Here is a 20,730-nt window from a genome sequence, read left to right on the forward strand (position 1 = left end):
ACGGGCAGGAGGACCTTTTCAAAGTTTCTCGAATAACCTCAGGCACAGCCGGGAAGCAAAGAAGTTCCCTCTGTCCTTTCAGTGGTTAATCCCAAGTCTGAGTAGCTCTCTGTCAAGAAATCCCCCAACATCTCAGAAACATCATCCCAAGGAAAGCACCACCGTAATACATCACATATCCCATGTCTGTCACTGTTCTATTTACCTGTCCAAGGTGCCCCTTCTCAGACCCCAACCCGCTTATCTGACAAACTAATCACAGGACTGGAACATTCTTTCTAGGGATAATTCAAATCTCGATAACACCTTCCAGAACAACCTTTTTTTCTTCTCCCCTTCATTTCCCTTCTAATTGTTGTCTCATGAGAGGGAATGTTTTTCAAGCAGAAGAGAGGGCTAGTGTATGGTCTGGTAAAAATGAAATCTTTGTGTGTCTCTCCAAATGCATTCCATGAGCAGGGAATACAGTAGGTGTGTAGTAGGTGTTCAATAGTTTTGTGTTGGAATGAAAGAATCAATTAGCATGCCCTGGTAGCTCTCCTGATATCAGAAAAGGTCATCCTTAGTGCTGTTCTTACACAAGCATTTCTGGAGGAACATCCATAACAATTGGGAATCTCAGTCACGTCACCAGTTACCGTCCCCCACATCCATTGTATGATCTACTTTGGGAGCCACAAGGAGAGAAAGTTCCCCTTCCGGCATTTGTGTTGAAGAGAATTCTGGAGAGGACAATAGGAATAATGTGCACATCTCCCAAGTGGAATGGCAGGTTTCTGATTGCTATTATTACTACCAATATTGTGCAATGTTTTTGGACAACTGACAATGCACTAGGTGTTATAAGGAGTTTAAATAGCCGACTCCCCAACCTCCAACTCATGTCTGAGACTCCATGGCCTGTGCTGGCCTGCCCATTGGAATGGAAAACACAAGATACTCTCTACTTCCTTACTCAAAGCCTTGGGGACATGGGCAAGCTTTCCTAGGAATGGGGGTTGCCAAATCAACCATGTTTGTCTTTGCCTACACTTTTTTCCTACCATTTGATTATTCAGGTGTAGAAGAAAGTAAAGAGGTGACAGGGAAGCCTCTACCTCAGGGGCTCCCAAACCTCTGGTAGGCTCTGAGGACTGAAACCTCAAGAACAATGTATAAAGTTAATAGAAAACGGTATCTCTCCTATAGCCTCTATTTCCTATCAAAAATGATTTACAAGGAATGGTGAACATTTACCACATCCTGGAAGACTAGGATTGCTTACAACCCAGTATTAGAACCAACCTGATATCAGAAGCAGATGCAGTTGACTTGAGAGAAATAGTGATTGATCTATTCATGCTTTATCCTGTGGAAGAGAAGAAACCTAATTCTCTGAAAGTCAGCAAGAAGATATTTCTTCCACATTCCTGCTCCTTGACTCATAGACACTGAGACATACATTGATCTAAAACTCTCTTCTAGTTTTAAAACTAGCTGGTTATCCTCTACTGTTGGGGTGATATTTTTTTTACAACAGCCAGAGTACAGTTTTATACACACATGTGCATTTGTTTGTACACACACACACACACACACACACCACAAAATCTTTCCATATCTGTACACAGATGGCAACTCTCAAACAAGCAACAGGGTAAGAGGTGGAAAATGGTGGGGAGTGTCCTTGCCAGGAGTCCCTTTGGATCCTCAAGGTGGAATGGAGTCAGTATAAATAAAGTTTTAAAAGCTGTGGGGATGACTGGAAGAGCCTACTGCAGATATTTGTTAGACAGTTGAGGGTTACAGTTTCTCATACAGTAGAGATATAAAATCACACCCCAACCCAGCAGTGCCAAACTACATGGATGCCACTAGATTCTTCAGAATGGAGTGAGGGAGTGGGAAGAACAATCAGCCATCCCTCCAACTGGTAGTATAAGAAGGATATTCTGGTAGCACCCAAAGGGATGGATAGTGGTTCCAGGAGCAAGCTACATATAGCCTGTTGGTTGGCCATCACTGAGTCTGGATAAATCTTCTCGTTCAAAGATGAATTAGTAGGTAAAACTCCTTACTTCTAAACACCCAGTAATTGAAACCTATTTGTATTTTCCCATAGTACATGAAAATAATATTAACACTTTTTGAAGTAAAACTTAATCTTTGGGAATATACAATGTAAATAGGATTTAAGAGTAATAGTTCCATTAATTTCCAGGTCTGTTTAATGTATGATTAAGTAAAACAAGGCACAATAGCCATCATTTCCATTGTATTACCACATTGATCATGTGCCTTGATAAAATGGCTGACTAGACAAGATGTTGATTTGCCTATAAAATATGGCCATTGGTTTGTATACTTTGGCCATTACTCAGCCCAGGAAATTTTTCTTCAATTGTTCTTCAAGCGGCATTCTTCAATTCCCCTTTCTAGTCTTCCATTTATGTAATGTTAATTTCTTTTATTGCAATATAAAATAAAAGAATTATGTCTTTTTAACTAAAAAAAATGAATAAATAAAGAAAAGAGGCAAACTATGGAAAAATACTGCAGAACAAAGGAAAACAACACCATTCTGAAGACCCAAGTATATATCCAGAAGAAATGTTTTCAAAAACTTCAGCATCAATAGAAAGAAAAATGACATTCTTCTGTAAAATAGGCAGAAATCCATAAAGATCAAAGTTAACAAAAAGAAAGCCAGAAGAGCCATGAGATTATTTTGGAGCAATAAAAATGCAATAACATATTTCAAATCTGCATTAGGACGAGTAAAGAGAAAAAGTAACCCTGTGAAAAGCACACCAACAGTACAAAGGGTAAATCTGGGATGTGTTCTAGAATGTAAGGGAAAAGAACAAGCAAGTAAATATTTAAAGAGATACAAATTTACATGAGGAAGCCACGTTTAAAAATATATAGGTACATGAAGAAACCAAAATGCAATTGAAGTAATAATCAATGATATAATTAAAGAAAATTTTCCTATGCTGAGTGAAGGCCAAAGTATACAAATCAATGCCTATGATTTATAGGCAAATCAACAGCTATATTTTATATGCTTTAAAAAGGACATATACCTGGGCACATCCCGGCAACATTTTTTAACTAAAAGGATGAAGAAAAGAGTTTAAAAAACAAAAAAAGATATAAATTAGTCAATTATCAAGTTTCTACTCCCTAGCTCTGTAGCCTTCCCAGAATAAAATGGGTGGTTTTCAGAAATTTTTGAAGAAAAAAAAATTTGATCCTAAACTATGATATACCTAGCCAAGTTGTTGCTTGTGGATGATAGGAAATGAAAAGAAAATCTTTGATAAGGAAGGATTTGGAAAAATGCACCTCTCTCATATTCTCTCTAAAAAACTATTGCAAGTTAATGAACTCAAGTTGATCAAAATATGAGTCAGAATTAAACATTTAAAAATGGGGAAACTGGCAGTGAAAATGTAAACCAGCCAAACACAGAGCTAAGTCTAAATAATTGTTATAAATAGGATGCAAAAGCAAATAGTAAAGCCATTCATAAAAAATAAGATATAGAATATAAAGTAATTTGGTGATAATAATCAGGGCCTTAAATTCCGGGTCATCTTTACAAAAACCAGGAAGAAAGAAGTAAATGGGTTTCAGATTCTTTTTCCTACCTAGCAGGGAGTCAACAAGCATTATTTTGTTTTTACTTATGATCACCAGAAAAACATACGTTAAAAAATGTTTTTGGAAAAATTAAAAGAAAGCCACTAGTAAAAATATAAATAGTCTGAAAAAGTCAAAAGTAAGCAAAAAGTCTCCAGCGTCAGTCTCTGTCAACCAATTCAATTATACTTCTCTACCTTTCCTAAAAAGCAGGCAGGGAGTTAAGACTTATCCTTGCCCCCGAGGAGGTACAGGAGAGAGATGGAAACCCATTTTGCCTGATATGAGAGCTTTTCAAAGATATATGTTTAATTTCTCCATTTATGGGGTCTTAGAATTCATGGTGGGTGGTGCGTGAGGTGGGAAGGAGGAAGGCTGGGTAAGGCTTTCCTTCAGAACACTTAGAACATTTAAATTACTTATTCATCTGTCTTCTATACTGACTCAAGCTCCACAAAGGCAGGGACTTGTTTGTCTCCCTAGTGTCTTACTAGATAGATTGTTGGATGGATGGATGTTGGATGGATGGATGGATGTTGGATGGATGGATGGATAGATGGATGGATGGATGGATAAATGAACAGACAGATGGATGGATAAATGGACAGACAGATAGATGAATGGACCTTCAGTTAATTAGACCCTTACCTTGCTCAATTTACATTTCCCTTAGGGATCCTAATTAATCCTACCTCTAAGGGAATAAAGTTCACCCTCCCTCTGCAGGTCACCCATCTTCTTCTATACCACAGCAGCAAATCAAAACCATGGCTGAGGAGCCTGGAGGGAGTAATGTTCCTGCCTAAATGCCTCTCTCACCATCAGGGGGCACCTGCCCTGAGGAGCAGAGAGGCCAAGGCAATGTATTATTCTTTGTGACTCACAGTGCTAAAATGGGAGAGTAAGAATGCATCCTTGATCACATTTCTTTCTTCCCAATTTGACTTAGAGCCCAGAAAGCTGATCTGTGGCATAAATGTTGTGTGAGGTCAGACTTTAGTTTGTGGGGAAAAGGCAGGGTAGACAGCTGGGTTATATACCAATAAGCCACCAACAGCCCTGACTTCGTCTCTGCCCTCCCAGGGGGAAAAAAGATATTTTCTGGTGGTAGGGCAGGGTGGAGGAAGAGCTGTGGATGCAGTCATTTGCACTGCTGGCCTAGTAAAAGTAGTGTTGCACTTGTAGCTCTCAAAGGGCAGTCGTCATGGCAACCTTGGGATCAGGGAGCAGATCCTCTTCTGGCCATTGTCTGGAGTACAAAGTCCCTGTTCAGCTTTCCACAAGCTGGTTTAAAAAAACACATCCAGCCAGATAGATACAGACACTGATAGACAGGCACTCACATTCACAGAAAAGTTTTTAATCATATAGCAAGAGTCAAGTTCCTTCCTACAGCTTTTAATGATCCAGTTCACCGAAACCTCATTTTGCTCTTCATCTGCAGACTGTGGCAACAGGAAATATTCTGGTGCCAGCAGAGACAGCCTTCCAGTCACCAAGAAGCTGTCACAAAGCCTTAAATGCACGTTTGTGCATTCTTGCAGCCCAGCTCCCGGGCACTGCCACAGCGAGGGCTTGCTGGTAAAAGTGATGCCTGACCCCAGAGGGTGTTAGGAGGCCTGGGCATGATGGAGCACGTTTTGTGGCCTCCTAGACTGTAGTTGTCAGATCTGTGGCTGACTCGAATCAGCCTGCCTCTCCACAGGAATCCGGGCCCAGGGCACCCAGACAGGAGAGAGGCCTCCTGAGGCGAAGCGCCCTGTATTGTCAATGCAAAACTCTATGAGGAAACTGAAGGCTTTATGAATTTACTTAAAAAGGCAAAATAATAAAGAATACCAGCTGGCAGCCCGACTGGCGTTGAGGCCAGAGCTTCTGGCTTTAGGCCACAGATGTACGGAAGCTCAGAGGAGGTCCCTTTGCTGAGGCACAGCCTCTAACAGTTTCTTCTCTGGCCACATCAGGACACAAACCACAGGGTGAACTGGAAAAGGCAGGGTTCAGATGTCACCTGGCCCATACCATCACAGCCAGGTGAGAAAGTAAGTACAGAGAGGTTAAGTGACTTGTCCAAAGACACACAGTCCGTTCATGCCAGAACCTGGACTGGAACAAATCCAGGATTCCTGAAGGCTGAGTAGATAATGAGGAGCATAGCAAACTGTTCAAGGCAAAGGTAAGAGGTAGAGTGAAAGGAGATCAAATTAGATGTTGAAAACTAGGCACCAAGACCTATAGGAATCTAATGAGATTATTTTCCGAGTAACAATATAATACTAAGCATAATTTACTGTGAACCTACACACTATGCCAGCCACTTTACTGGATGCTTCCCATACATTATTTCTTTGTGACAAGGTTGGTTATCCCCATTTAACAGATGATAAACTAAGGCTGGAAGACTATAAATCACTTGCCCAAGACCATACAGATGCTGAGAAGAAATGTTGATTCTCCTGAGTCTTTCTGCCCCCAAAGCCTGCATCTTGACTCATTATGGTACTGACTTCCATCAAAAGGAGGGGCAAGGAGCTGAATGTCCTCATTTATTTTAGGTTTCCATATGTTCAGACCCTAAACTAAGATGTGTTCCAGAGAAAGTCAAGACACAAAGTTAAGACAAAAAGTATAGAACTCTCAGAGACAAATAGATTCATGAATTGAAAGTGGGTTGGTTGGGGTTACATGCGGGTGGTAGATATGCTTTTTGGATTGGACTTGGGTTATTTGTGTGTGTTTGCTATGAGGTTAATACCAAGACTCAATCTGACTTTTCCAGACGTTTAATGCAGAGTCAGAATTCTCTTAGTAGGCCAAGCCAATGGAATGGGCCTGTTTTTTTCTAAACCTTAGGATCCAAAGGATTTATTAAAGTTGGTCAGACCTTGATACGGCACACCAGGGCTCATTTGAACTCTTGACAGGGCTGGATTCCAGAAATTCTAATTAATTAGGGAACATAGAGGAAGCTCCAAGATGCTTGCCATGGATGGCGCCGTATTTGTTCACTCCCAGAAATCCCTACCTATTGCCCTCACAACAAACCCTTGGCTTGATCACTAGCTGGAAGTGAAATAATGCAGGTATTTCAGAGCAATAAAAAGTTATTTTTCCCTTGTGCTGACTCTGAGGCCAAGGACTAAAGCACTAGCACGGGGTTGGGAAGATCAGCTCCCAACCTTGAGGTTCATAATTCTTGCTCTGTGGTATAAAGCAGTTATTTTACTTTTCTCTTTATCATGTTATTGGACTTTATTGAAATGAGGGACATCCAGATGGCTCCAGAGCGCTGTTTACATTGCAGTCTAATGGACATGTGCCAAGCTGCACGTGGAAGGCCCTGCTACACCTGTATGGTGAGGGGGGAGGGGTATGAAGCCCACCTAACAGTGCTCCCCCTCTTTCCCTAGTCTCCATTCTGCTATGCTCAATTCAAGAACTATACATAAGTTACCCACTATGTGTCAGCCACCGTGCTAGGCACTAGGGATAGAGAGACGACTGAGACAAGGTTCTTGCTGTCCAGACACTGCCACTCTAAGACGGGGGGCACAGTCAGGTAAACGTGACTGCACTGAGAGAATGAGGCATGTAATGTTAGAAGTATGCAATAGGAATAGAAATAACACAGAAGGCTGGGGAATTAATGATGTGAGAGGGTCAAGGAAGACTTTCAGAGAGGCTGATCTACAAATCAAATTTTGAAGGATGACTAGGAGTTCAGAGGTGAAAGTGGAAGAGATGGCAAAGGGAAGAGCAAGCAAAGGCACAGAAGCACAAAACAGAGGGGACTCGGACCTTTTAAGGAATTTGGCTACTCGCCTGTCATATTGCCAGCTTGGCTCAGAAGTGCAGAAATAATCACCAGCTCTGATAGCTATTAAACCGCTCTTCTCTCCAGCTCCCTGCATGTACCCCGATGGGTCTCTGACCCCCTTGGCTCAGGTGTTCTGCTCCTAGTTCTGGCCTCTGGGCGTCTGGCCCTAATGACATGTTATGGTTTTACTTGCCTGACCTTGATCTTCTAGACTCTTTGGGATAGGATCCACTCTGTGATCTGCAACTAACAAGGAGAGATACCCCTCCTTCCACCATGCTCTGTGGTACCCTAAAGGCCAGGCCCGCCCAGCCTCCCCAACAGAGACCGGGCACATAGAAAGATCTGCACTTCGTCTACTAGAGCTAGAATAAAAAATGTACGTGGGAGAGAGATGCAGCAGGAGATGGTTCTCCAGGGAGGCAGGAGACCAATCTGATTCCTGCTAAAGTCTGGGCTTCATCCTGCCAACACGGGGAGCCACTGAAAGGCATGATGCAGGGGACTGGCAGATTCCAGTTTGCCTTCCTCGGGGTTACTCTGCTGGTTATTCAAGGTGATTCAAGAGAGACTGGGAGCAAAGGAAAAAGTCAATATGGAGAGGCTGTTGCCACAGTGTGAGCAAGACTGAGAAAACCAGGCTCCCCTGCCACTCACTGCTGGTGCAGTCAAATCAGCATCTCCCTGGGGGCAGAGGCAGGACAGAGCTGGCATCAACCTTGTGGTTCCTTAGCCGTCCATTGTGGCTCTGATTCTTACATTTGGGGGCTGCCTCCTCCTCTCTTTCTTTTTTCTTCTCCCTCCCTCCCTTTCTCCCCCTTCTCTGCCTCCTTCCTTCTCTTCTTGCTTATTCCTTTTCCTCCCTCCTCCCTTCCCCTCCCTCTCTGGCACACCCTGGAGAGATGTGCCTTGCCTCCTGCATCCAGCTCAAGACTCCCTGATGGGAGAAAACAGAAAACCAACAAAGTTTTGTGTTTTCCAGAGTCTGGAGACTCCGGGGTGCCCCACAAATATTAAAAACAACTTTTGTCACAGATTCCATCACCTCGGAGCCTGCAGGAGGAAATCATAGCCCTCTCCAACAATCCTGCTAACAGACAATGGGAAATAAGAAACCCACCGACCAGTACTCTTGGGCCCATGTTCCAGCTTCCTTAAGGCCATCCACCACCTTCAGCTTGCCCCAGACTATCTCCAGTGACTCTCCCCAGATCACAGCAACCTGTTTACAAACATCTAGAATTCCCAGGCACTTTTAGGACAAGGGACTCAGGATGTGTCCAAGTGGACAGCAAAGTCTTCTCTAAGAGAAGCTGTTCCTCCAGATCTATTTATGACGACGTAAACACTTGCCAAGGAAACAAGGCATGTGGGCATGCGCCGGCCCCACAGTCCCTCGGGTTGCTGCAAAAGGCAACTGAAAAGTCACATGTCATAACAGTGGAAAGTACATATGCAACTATTCTTAGCCCTGGAATGTATACACTGTCTCCCTGCCCAGTGCTTCTTTCCCGAAGTTCTAGAAAACTGTGAAAGTACCGTTAGCATAAACAAATCCAGAACTCTCCCAGGACAAATCATCTGCCAACTGAAGGAAAGGCTTGGGTTTATGGTCTCACTTGGATCCAGAGGTGGAAGCTCTCCGGAGGGACCAGCCGGACCAGGCATCATCAGTGGATGTCACTGCAGCAAATGAAGGTAAATATCTCTAATGTTTAATTCTTCTGTGGGTAGACTGCCAGATGTCATCCAGTAAACCCTGCCCAGGGCACTGTTTGGTCTCTGCTTTCTGTTTATCACATGTTTAAAACAAAACTCCAAAGACTGTGTGAAATCATGTTTTAAAAAATAAGTTGCAAAGGCCCATTTTCATCCTTTAGTACTGGTCTAGTTACCCGAGGGCCACGCCCCCAGAATGACATCCTTGGGGAATGACTAACACCCAGAAAGATGCTTAGATGGGTTTACTAAATAACACATATGCTGAGAAGCTCACAGAATTTGGCTGGTCAAATGCATGGGCTGTCACTTTGCTTCAGGCTCACATTTAATTAAGCCCCTGACAATCAAGTAACTTCCAACAACATTGGTGGTTCTTTTTCATTTTTCTCAGATTATCTGAAGATGCTATTTGCCTATTACCTTTGAGAGTAATCACAACCAAAAAGAGAGGTGTTGGCTGTGAGGTCTTGGGTGTAGGTGGCCTCTCTTTCCAATCTTCACTAAGCAACATTCTTGGCGTTATCCACAAGCATCTTGGTGAATAGACATAGATGTTGTAAGTCTTGGAGCCAACACAGTTAAACACTTCAGCACATGCTTCCACTTGGGACCTCTTCCCCACCTTGTAGAATGGATGAGGAGTTGCCAGATGAGTTGCTCTTCAAAGACCATGACTTCTCCTCTGACTTACTGAGGCAGCTCAATGGCTTAAGGCAAAACAGGATGCTGACTGATGTGAGCATCTGTACCGGGACCTGGGAGGTCCCCTGCCACCGAAGTGTGCTGGCCTCCAGCAGCCCCTACTTCAGGGCCATGTTCTGCAGCAACTTCCGGGAGAGAAGCGAGCCCAAAGTCCAGCTGAGGGGCATCGACCCCCCAACTCTGGACCAGATCATCTCGTATGTGTACACTGGGGAGGTGCACATCACAGCTGAGAACGTCCTGCCTTTGATGGAGGCAGCCTCCATGCTACAGTATCCCAAGCTTCTGGAGGCCTGCTCCTCCTACCTCCAGAGCCAGCTGACCCCCGGCAACTGCCTGGGCATGATCAGACTCTCTGAAATCTTAAGTTGTGAGAGCCTCAAGAAGAAAGCCAGGGAGGTGGCCCTGACGTGTTTCCCAGAGGTGGCTGCATCGGCAGACCTGAAGGAGCTCTGCGTCTTGGAATTGAGAGACTATCTGGGGGATGACGGGCTCTGTGCGGAGGAGGAAAAGGTGTTTGAGGCCCTCATGGTTTGGGTCAAGCACGACCTCCAGGCCCGGAAACGACACGTGCAGGAGCTGTTCAAGCAAGTCAGGCTTCAGTACATCCACCCGGCCTTCTTCCACCATTTCATCGCCAACAATGCCCTCCTTCAGTCCTCGCCCTCATGCCAGACCATCCTGGAGACAGCCAAGAGGCAGATGTTTGCTTTGCACAGTGCCACCAGTGCCCCAGACCTCCAACCTCCATGGCATGTCCCCCCAAGAACCTCTTACCAAGATTTCCTCGTCCTCTTGGGTGGAAGGAAGGACAGCCAGCAGACCACCAGGGACGTTCTGCTGTACAACAGACAGACCGGCCAGTGGCAGAACCTTGCCAAACTCCCGACCCGGCTGTACAAGGCCTCAGCTGTCACTTTGCACCGCAGCATCTATGTGCTGGGAGGCATGGCTGTCGGCACAGGGAAGAACATGCCCAGCCACAACATCTACATCTACTCCCTGAAGCTCAATCAGTGGAGGCTGGGGCAGCCCATGCTGGTCGCCCGCTACTCGCATAAAAGCACTACCCATAAGAACTTCATCTTTTCCATTGGGGGGATTGGAGAAGGGCAGGAGGTCATGGGCTCCATGGAGAGATACAACAGCATCTTGAACATCTGGGAGAGTATGGCCAGCATGCCAGTGGGGGTTCTCCACCCTGCAGTCGCTGTGAAAGACCAAAGACTCTACCTTTTTGGGGGAGAGGACATCATGCAGAATCCTGTGCGCCTTATCCAGGTAAATGACTGGTCCTTCCCATCATGTAAGTGCATGAGTGTATACCCACACATACACACAAGTGCATGCACACACATACTTATACACATATGCATATATACGCATACATACACACATGTATATACATGCATGCATATACACGTGTGTATACATGCATGCATGAGTACATGCATGCATACATATAGTACATATATACACACTATCATTTGCAGGGGAAGCGTAAAGGAGGGAGGAAAGGAAGGATGGAAGGGAGGAAGGAAAGAAGAAAGTTTAAATTGAGCAAGATTTCATCCATTTATAAATTCTTGTTGTATAAGATTAACACATACAAAGGAACATCAAATACAATCCCTGTACACAAAGAGTTTATCTTCATTGGAGGAAAAGTCCAAGCTAGAACACACTGAATGTCTGATAGTGAAATTCTATAGGAATTTTGCAGATGCTTCTAACAATTCAGCAAGGCCCTATAAGATTCCCAAGCATTGGTCCACAGTCCATTACCCAATCCCTGGGAACCCAACCTCAAATCAGCGGAATCAAAATCTCTTTGTGTGGGGTCCTGACATTTACACATCAGAGACATCTCCAGGAGATTCTCAGTTGCAGCCACGTTGGGGAACCTTGCCTTAAATGATAAGTAGATGCTAATATCACTAGCAAGCTCTCTTAGAAGTATTATTAACAGAGGCCAAAATGTCAGAATATGAAGTGTTTCATGCAAGTTCTAATCTCTGCAGTTTACCTAATGATATGAAAAACTTGAATAATGAGCCTATCTTTAAAGATACGGAAATCCCTAGTATTTATTTTATTCAAGAGCTATATTGAGCCCCAGCCATGGTAAGAGCCCTGGGGATGTGGGCATGAGGAAGAAAGTGCACTTACACTCCAGGAGCTTGCTGGACAATTGCAATTCAGGTGCAAAATGGAGGGGTGCTTTAAGAGCATGGGGAGTGCCTTAAACTAGTCTAGAAGGAATAGGGGATGGTGTGACTTTCGAGGTTGGTCTGCTGACTTGAACAGAGAGGCAAGAGAGAAGGGGAGTAAATGAAGAGGGAGAACCACTGGGTGGATAGAAGGATCTGACATGGAGGGAGACGGGAAGCTTCTCTAAGCAGAGGCAGAGTCCTCTTTTGAGGGCAAGGTGGTGAAGCTGGGCAAGGGAGCAGCTGCTCAAAGGCCCTGAAGCAGAAAGGGGCACAGCCCATGGCCTGGAGACACTGAAAGCCTGAGAATGTAGCTGCAACACAGAGCAGGAGGAGAAAGGTGGTATGCCAGGCAGGGCTGGGGGGTTAGTCCCCATATGCTCTCCACCCAGACTGCTGCCCCTGAGCCCCTACTATAGAAATTCTGGAACATTCTTAGGGGATGGGTGTTTGTGCAGATGAGGCTGACCTGACCAGCTTTCTGGACGTTGTCAAGGAATTGGGGTTGTAGCCTGAGAGTAACAGTGTGGCTGAAGTAATCAAATTTACATTTTTAGAAGTTCCCTTTAGATGGCTTGGGGAGACAGGACTGGTCTAAGTGGACAACAGCAGGAGAGCTGGGGACTGTTCTAGAGGTCCAGGCCAGGGTGACTGGTGGCTTGGGCTAAGTTGGTGCCAGTGGAGAGGGAGAAAAGTGAAAAGCTCCAATTTAATTTCTGTTTTTTCTTGCCTTCACTTCTCCAGCCCATATTTTCAGCTCCTCCCTGACCATCTAGGCAGATTCTGAGTCTGTTCCAAATCCCAATGATTTATTTGAGACAGGAGAGACATGTTTTGCTCTCCACCAAGCTCTGGCCACACAATTCAGATGTAACAAAGTGCTTCTATGTAAAGCTAGAGCCCCTCCCTCTTTTAAAAAATATTTTTCAAAATAAAGTCAACAACTATGCTAAGTATTTCACATTGCAAAATTGTTATTGATTTCCTAAGAATAAATACAAGGCTCAGAAAAGCTTTTAAGCTGGCACGTCAAAAAATGCATAGTACCATCAAGCAAGACTCTTGCAAAGGCAGAAAAAAAATCCACTAACAAATGAGTGATCCTTTTATACTGCAGTAGTGAGAAGGGGGAAAGGGGAAAAGCATTCATGGAAACGTTTATTGTCTACCTAGCATTAACTTTGATACGAAATTTTTATTCATTCAAATAGAGTGTAAAATCAATGCTAGGGGTTGCTTGATGGAATAGGTTGGATTTTCTGGCACAGGTTCAGAGTTTTCTTTAATGGATGGCTCTTCTGCGGGCATGCATTCTTTGAGGAACTATACCGCAGTGGGGTTACTGTGCACTTTGTGTGTGTATGTGTACCTTTCTCCCCGGCCTTCTTTCTACCTCTGTTTCTGGAGGGCATTAAGCAAATCCTTCACCATAACATCACTTCCTCCACAGGTCAAAGACCATCTTTTGTTATCCTTGCCCCAGCCTCTCTAGGGGTATTATGAGGATTATGAGCAACTGTTTAATCTATCTTTGAAACCATACCCCAAGCTGACAGAGAACAGAAAGTCAGGAGGCAATTACTCATTCAGTGTTTGCTTTTGCTCCAAGGATCCTACTTTCCAAAGTGTCACCTACGTATTTTCAGATGAAACCATGAGGCTTAACAGCCATCAAGACTGCCTCTGTCTTTAGCACATGGCCTCCTCTATGCTTCACCAACTTCAAGAACCGACAGAGACCTTAAGAGGTCTCCAGTCTCAAAGGCTCCATCAAGAAAGGCAACACTTACATGGCCCCAGGCAGAGCCATGAGTGTGGTGGTTAAGAACATGGACTCCGGGTGGGGTCAACCAGACCAGCTGTTCCACTCACTCTAGCTGTGTGACTTTGGACATGTCACTTAACCCCTCTAAGCCTCAATCTAATCTGAAAAAAATGGAGGCAAGTAATGGTACCTACTTCACAGGATGATTGTGAAGACCAAATTTGGTAAACTAACAAAACATAGTCTTTCATATGGTGGCAATTATATTTTATATAGAAAGAATTGCCAGCAAAGAATTATACTTCATATAGAAAGAATTGTCATTTTCTTCTGTAGATAAATGTTTTGCTTCTTTTCTTATATGAGTCCATCCTAAATCCTTGTGTTAAATTTTGCTAACATTGAATTAATTTATATTTGATATTTGAACTTTATTTAAACTGAGGGGAACATGTTCTGGAAATCATGATTTGTGACTCTATTTCAGAGCATGGCCAAGGAGTCCTGCCCCACCTCTATGCTCTTTTTTTCTTTTCTCATACTTCCTCTCTGATTCTAATGACTTTCAGGCACAAACTGTTCGAAAGCCTTCCTCTCCTAGCCCCAAATGTATTCTTGGCTCTAAGGCCCTCTCTGATACTCTGGAACATTTAGAAACCTAAACATGAGCCGGAAATAGAAATGATTGAAAAATCATTGGTTTTATGAATACCCAAGTTGCTTCATTTCCCATTAAAAGAAAAAAAATGTTCCAAGCAAGGTAAGAAAACACATACTACAATGCCTAACTCTTGGTCCATTCTATAGACACATAGCCAAGGATCTGATGGGCTCACATAAAGACCAATTTCTAGTAATATATTCTTTCTGTTATTTAATTATATCTTATTGATAGCAATATATCAGTATTGCCTAGTATATACCAATATATCAATATTGCTTGGTATAATAGGTATTATACCTACCTACATTTCAAAAACTAGGAAAAAGCGAAAAAAATCACTCCTATTTCACTCTCTTAACTACTACTTCTATCTTTTTAAAAATATATATCCCTTTACAATGCAGCACCATGATTATATTTCTCCCTCAGGTTTACCACATTTCCAGAAACACATGGTTCAAAATGGAGACCAGAATGATCAAGAATGTGTGCGCCCCTGCAGTGGTGCTGGGGGAGCGTATTGTCATCGTGGGAGGTGAGTTTGAACAGCGGATCGTGAGGCTGGACACAAACTTGGCATCTCCCGTGGAAAACGGGTCACTAATAGACAGATGTTGTTCTACAAAACAGTGCTGTTAAAAGCATATCCATCCAACTAGGGGAGTGTGGACGACTTGGCAAAGTTTTTTTCTCATCCAGAAGTTTTTTCCTGTCTTTATCTATAAACAGGGAATGAAATAATACCTATTTCACAGAATTGTTGTGATAATAAAATGTGTTCATATATCTAAAGCACTTAGCACTCTCCCGGGTACATGGCAAATACTAAAATAATGTTTGCTACTGTTCATAATATCAGCCATTAAGAGATAATTTCTCTGCAATTGCAGTATAGTGTCTTGGTTAAGAGGACTGGTTTTAGGGTCAGACCTGGGTTCAAATCCTGACTCTGCCACTGGCTGTATACTCTCTGGCAATTTATTAATCTTTTTTTTTTCTGTACCTCCATTTGCACATCTGTAAAATGGGGATCTTAAAAGTGGGGACTGGTAGGGACCAGGTAGGGCTGTCGTGGAAATCATTCCTGAATTCCCAAAGGCTCCTTCTCTGGATTGTTAAGGCTCTTGGAGAAGGTGGGAAGTGTGTAAAAGAAACGAAAATGACATTGAGGCTGAGAAAGCCACTGGAATCAGGAGGCTGCTCCTAATATAATGCTGCCTTAACTTGAGGCTAAGGATTCAGGGGCCAGAATCAGACAGATTGGAGTCCAAACCCCAGCTGTGCCCACACCTTGGGCAGGTTACCAAAGCATACTACACCTTAGTTCAGAGTGCAGTCTTGATACTGGGCAATGGCAGAGATCAGCCATGTTTCCCGACTGCAGCCTTCCATTCCCAACTGAGTAACACTGAGCTTGCCGATATGCCATTTGGTTTTCAGGTTACACGAGGAGGATTCTTGCTTATGACCCTCAATCCAACAAATTTGTCAAGTGTGCGGACATGAAAGACCGCAGGATGCACCATGGGGCCACGGTGATGGGGAACAAGATCTATGTAACGGGTGGGCGGCGGCTGACCACAGATTGCAACATCGAGGACTTGGCCTCCTTTGACTGCTATGACCCTGAGACGGATACCTGGACATCCCAGGGACAGCTTCCTCACAAACTCTTTGATCACGCCTGCCTCACTCTCCAGTGCATACCTCACACTCCCACCTTCTCATGAAGTCGGCGAGAAACTATTGGTCTTAGCCAAGATGCTTTCTGTTGCAAGGGACAGAAACCCAATTCCAAGGAGCTTAACCCTAAAAGGATGCAGGAAGTGCCCGCAGGACTGAAAGTTCCGGAGCCCGGAGGCCTGAAACCAGACATATTGTTGCCAGAACTCTCTGTCCACACCACAACTCTCTCTCTCTCTCTCTCCCCCTTTCTCTTTCTCCTCACTTTCCCTCCTTCTCTACCTCATCTCTACTAGATTTCATTCTACAAACAAGTTTCTTGATCCACAAATTATGAAGACAATGGCAACTGATAAACGCAGACTCACATTTTCTAACTTTGCATCTTCAAGACAGAACTTGACCATCATCCATATATTAATCCTGAAAATAATCCTAATTGGACGTTTTTTAATTCCATGGCTTCCTCTTGAGTCAATCACTGTTTCCAGGGCTTGTGCCACTGTGTAATCCCAGATCATGTCCCTACAGGCTGAGGTCATGTTAACTGTTATCACTGACAGTCTATCCACTGCACATGATGAGATAGAGGCAGTTTCCCCAAAGGAAGAACTGCTGGGCTGACCAAAACCACATCTGCCCAGATCATCATGGAAATCCAGAACTAAAGGGCTGAGAGACCCGGAAGAGTCCCTAGAAGCAGGTGGTCCAGGTGGCAGTGTGAGACATTGACCGTGACCCTGTTTCTTTGCATTCTATGGATGTAGTACATTGGGATTCCAGGGAAATATGTCAATCCAGTTTCTAGGGTTTGCAAAATTATCTATGCTGCCAGAATAAAGTTTGTTTCTAGTGCCAAAGGATGTTTTCCTCCAGCCTCTGGGGAGCTATAAACCTGCAGAATTAATCAGGATTTTCATTTTGGTAAATGTTATGAGAATTGCTCTTCCGAGGCAAGCCAACAAATTCCTTCACAGATTCCAGCAATTACTGCCCTCTCCATGCCAGGGCTGAATATCCCCTAGCCCTTTTTATCTCAAAGTTCTTCCCAAGCTGGCTCAATCCCAAGCTCGAGAATAAACTGAAGATGGTGACACATTATAATCACCTGGGAAGCTGTTTGAAAATGGGGCTGAGCCGCATTCCGGAGGGACAGACAGGGATTCTCAGGTGGAGCCTAGATCATTGAAATGTGCGGTCAGGATTAAGAACCACCATCCTAGGCACTTGGGTGGCTTAGTCCATGAAGTGACCAACTCTTGGTTTCGGCTCAGGTCATGATCTCACAGTTTGTGGGATTGAGCCCCTTGTCAGGCTCTGTGCTGACAGTGTGGAGCCTGCTTGGGATTCTCTCTCTCTGCCCCTCTCCTGCTCTCTCTCGCTTTCTCTCTCTTAAAAATAAATAAATAAATAAACAAACAAACAAACAAACAAATAAATAAATAAATAAGCAAGCAAGCAAGCTTTTTAAAAATTAAACAAATAAAAAAACAAGAACCACTGTCCTGCTCGGCTGCAGGTACTGAAACATTCGTGTGCTGACCCGCTTCCCAGCATGTTCTGGCCAGCCCTGTCACCACCCAATAGCATAGGTAAAGTCTTCTCTCTAGCAATGGAAGCATCTGGAATGGGTCTCACTGCCCTGAACCTGGCACCAGAGTGACCCCAAGCTGGAGCCTTCCTCCTACCCTGCTCTTCAGGCTCATGTTCTGGACTTACCCTTTCTTCATAATTTGTATTTTTTGCCCTTCAGTTTCTCCTGCTGGGGTCTGAAGCTCTGCTCTGCTCCCCAGACCACTTGGCTGTGGTCCAGACACCTGGCCCAGATTATCAGCCCCTACTCTTGATCATGATCACTGTCACCTTAGCAGTTGGCTGGCCTCTTACTATAACCTATTCTCTTTGAACCTCTCTATTCAGGCTCTCAATCCCACCTCTTCCAGTGATGCTTCCAGTGCCTAAATGGAGGTCCATTTTGATTTCTCATCTGACTTGACCATTCAACACAGATGACTCTCTCTCCATCTAGAAATGTCTTCCTCACTCCACCTCTGGGACACCATTCACTGTCTCTTCCTACTGCGTGCAGTTCATTCTTCTCTCTTTCTTTCCCAACTAATAAATGGAGGTGCACTCCAGTGCTCAGCCCTTACACCTTTTGTGCATCTACCCTCACTCCCAAGGTAAGAGACACCCCCCGCCCCAGTGTAGGGCTTATCATTCCAGCTATGTGCTGCTGACTTGCCAGTGTTCTCCGGTTCCAGACTCTACAGCTTGCTCCATGTTTCCACTTGGATGTTAAATACCTCAATGTAAACATGTTCAAGAACACTTTTTCCTCCCGTGATAGGCTTCCCCATCCTGGGAGAGGGAAACACCTGTGTCCCAGTTTCTCAGGCCCAAAGCCTTGGATGCTACTCTTGGCTCTTGGCTCTCACACCCAACTCCATCTGTTTCAGGTGTGACAGAGCCCAGTCGCCTCACCAGCCACAGCTCTTACTATGGTCCAAGCTGCCATCTTCTCTCATCTGAACTCATCACTGGTGTCTCTGCTTCCACCTTTGCCCCCAAATCTCCCTCAACCCATCAGCTTGGAGCATCTTTCACAAATTTATAAGTGAGAATAGATCCTTCCCTTGTTTAAAATTCTGCAAAGCTTATACTGGAATTAAAGTAGAAAAGTTGGGGCACCTGGGTGGCTCAGTTGGTTAAGCATCCGACTTTGGCTCAGGTCATGATCTCATGGCTTGTGAGTTCAATCCCCTATGCTATTGGGTGGCATCAGGTCCCACATCAGGCTCTGTGCTGACAGCTCAGAGCTTGGAGCCTGCTTTGGGTTCTGGGTCTCCCTCTCTCTCTGCTCCTCCCCCACTAGCACTCTGTCTCTCTCTGTCTCTCAACAATAAATAAAAGTTAGAAAAAAATTTTAAGTAGAAAACTTAATTTAAAAAATGTCTTTAATTAAAAAAAAAACAACCTCTCCAAAGCCGTCCCAGCTTTCTCAGACAACTTTCAGACACCTGCAAGATTGCTCTGCGACCCCACACTGCTGCCCCCCTACTCTCACTCTGCACCATGTCCCCCAACTCAGCATCAGCCACACTGGCCTCCAGGCTCACACATCGTTTCCACTGTCTGTGTTCACACTTGCTGTGCTCTCCACCCAAACACACTTGGCCCAGATACCACACCCACAGGGTCCCCTCCAAACAACAGCCAGGTTAATCTTTTAAAAACACAAACTGTTCATGTTCCTCTCCGGCTTAAGTGACTTTACAGCTTCCCAGAGACCTTTGAACAGAGCCCCCCATCCTTTATCTAGCCTCTAGGGCTTTCTGCTGCCCAGCACCCATCCATGTCTCTGACCTTGCCTTTTGCTGCTCCCCACGGTGCCCACCACTGCCTCTGCCTTTATTATTCCCCCTCCTCTCTCTTGCCTCTGGGTCTTTGCTCTGGTCTAATACACACCTCTCTCACCTCTTCACCTGACATAATTTCAAGTCATACCTTACCAGTCAGATTAAAATTCACTGCATCAGAGGACTTCCGTGTACCCCACCCTTGCCTGGGTCAGCTCTCTCTCCTATTAAATGTCTCCATTGTCCCTATACAGCCTCTTTGAGACCCTCATCCTACTTGTAATTACTTGATCACTATCTTCCCCTCCAGGCTCATATCTGTCCAATCTCTTCCGCATTTCCAGGGCTGGGCTTGGCATTGCCTACATGTATTGTAGGTCCTCAATAAATACAGCATGAATGGATAAAAGAATGAGGCTGCTGAATCTACACTGTCTCTAAAATCCATCTCAAACTCAGAGGTCAGTGTGGATAGGCCCTAGTTCAAGCATCTCAGATCCTCTGCTAAGGGATCACTGTGTGCTTCCTTTATCCTCTTTCTCTCTCCCACCCTGGGAAGATGTAGCATGGCCTACCTATGTCAGGCCTAGAGGATGAGAGATTCTCCTAGAGGGTCCTGTTTGTCTGGAGTTGGAAGTGAGAGTCTTGCCATCTGTAAACTCCTGCAGCCTCCAAAATTCCTTCTGTCAGAGACTTGCTAATGCCTCAGCTTTCTCTCCCTTCATCTTAATCCAAAATTTAATAAGCTGCTGGCATCTGTGGCTACTTGGAGCTTGTATGAGTCTCACTGGGGCACAGAAGCACTAAGTAAGTTGTCCCCTGGAATGTATAAAGAAAGATGGCACCAGGGCCAAACACATTGGGACACACACGGCAGGCCGCTTTGTGCGTCCAGTAAGAGGTCTCTGTGGCAGGTGCATTTACATACCTGGGGGTCCACCTGGCCAAATCCCATATCTGAGCTGAGTTAGGAAATGCCCTTCTGCCATAAGGAACCCTTTGCAATCTGCTAAGGAAATCACAGTCCAAAAAGAAAGAGGTTTTAGCATGAGGCTTGTGCATCTCACTGGCTAAGGAGAGAGTCACAATCCAGAGCTGAAGTCAAAATATATTTAGCCAGCAGCAGTTAAACTAAAACATTGTAAGTAAAAAATGTCAGATAGCCTGACTAATCACTGCAACAG

General features: G+C 44.5%; 1 protein-coding gene and 1 long non-coding RNA gene across 2 annotated transcripts in view; one reads left to right on the forward strand and one right to left on the reverse strand.

Annotated features, from left to right (window-relative positions):
• Positions 1-20,730, reverse strand: part of LOC106986578 (uncharacterized) — a 74,214-nt gene that overhangs the window by 31,644 nt on the left and 21,840 nt on the right. The gene's annotated exons all lie outside the window — the stretch shown is intronic.
• KLHL38 (kelch like family member 38) lies at positions 8,865-19,057 on the forward strand. The gene is made up of 4 exons (XM_015084752.3): positions 8,865-9,139; positions 9,555-11,146; positions 14,934-15,039; positions 15,945-19,057. The coding sequence occupies exons 2-4, from the start codon at positions 9,758-9,760 to the stop codon at positions 16,232-16,234; spliced, it is 1,785 nt and encodes a 594-aa protein (XP_014940238.3). The 5' UTR covers positions 8,865-9,139; positions 9,555-9,757; the 3' UTR covers positions 16,235-19,057.

This window comes from Acinonyx jubatus, chromosome F2 (assembly GCF_027475565.1).
Source record: "Acinonyx jubatus isolate Ajub_Pintada_27869175 chromosome F2, VMU_Ajub_asm_v1.0, whole genome shotgun sequence".
Taxonomy (NCBI): domain Eukaryota; kingdom Metazoa; phylum Chordata; class Mammalia; order Carnivora; family Felidae; genus Acinonyx; species Acinonyx jubatus.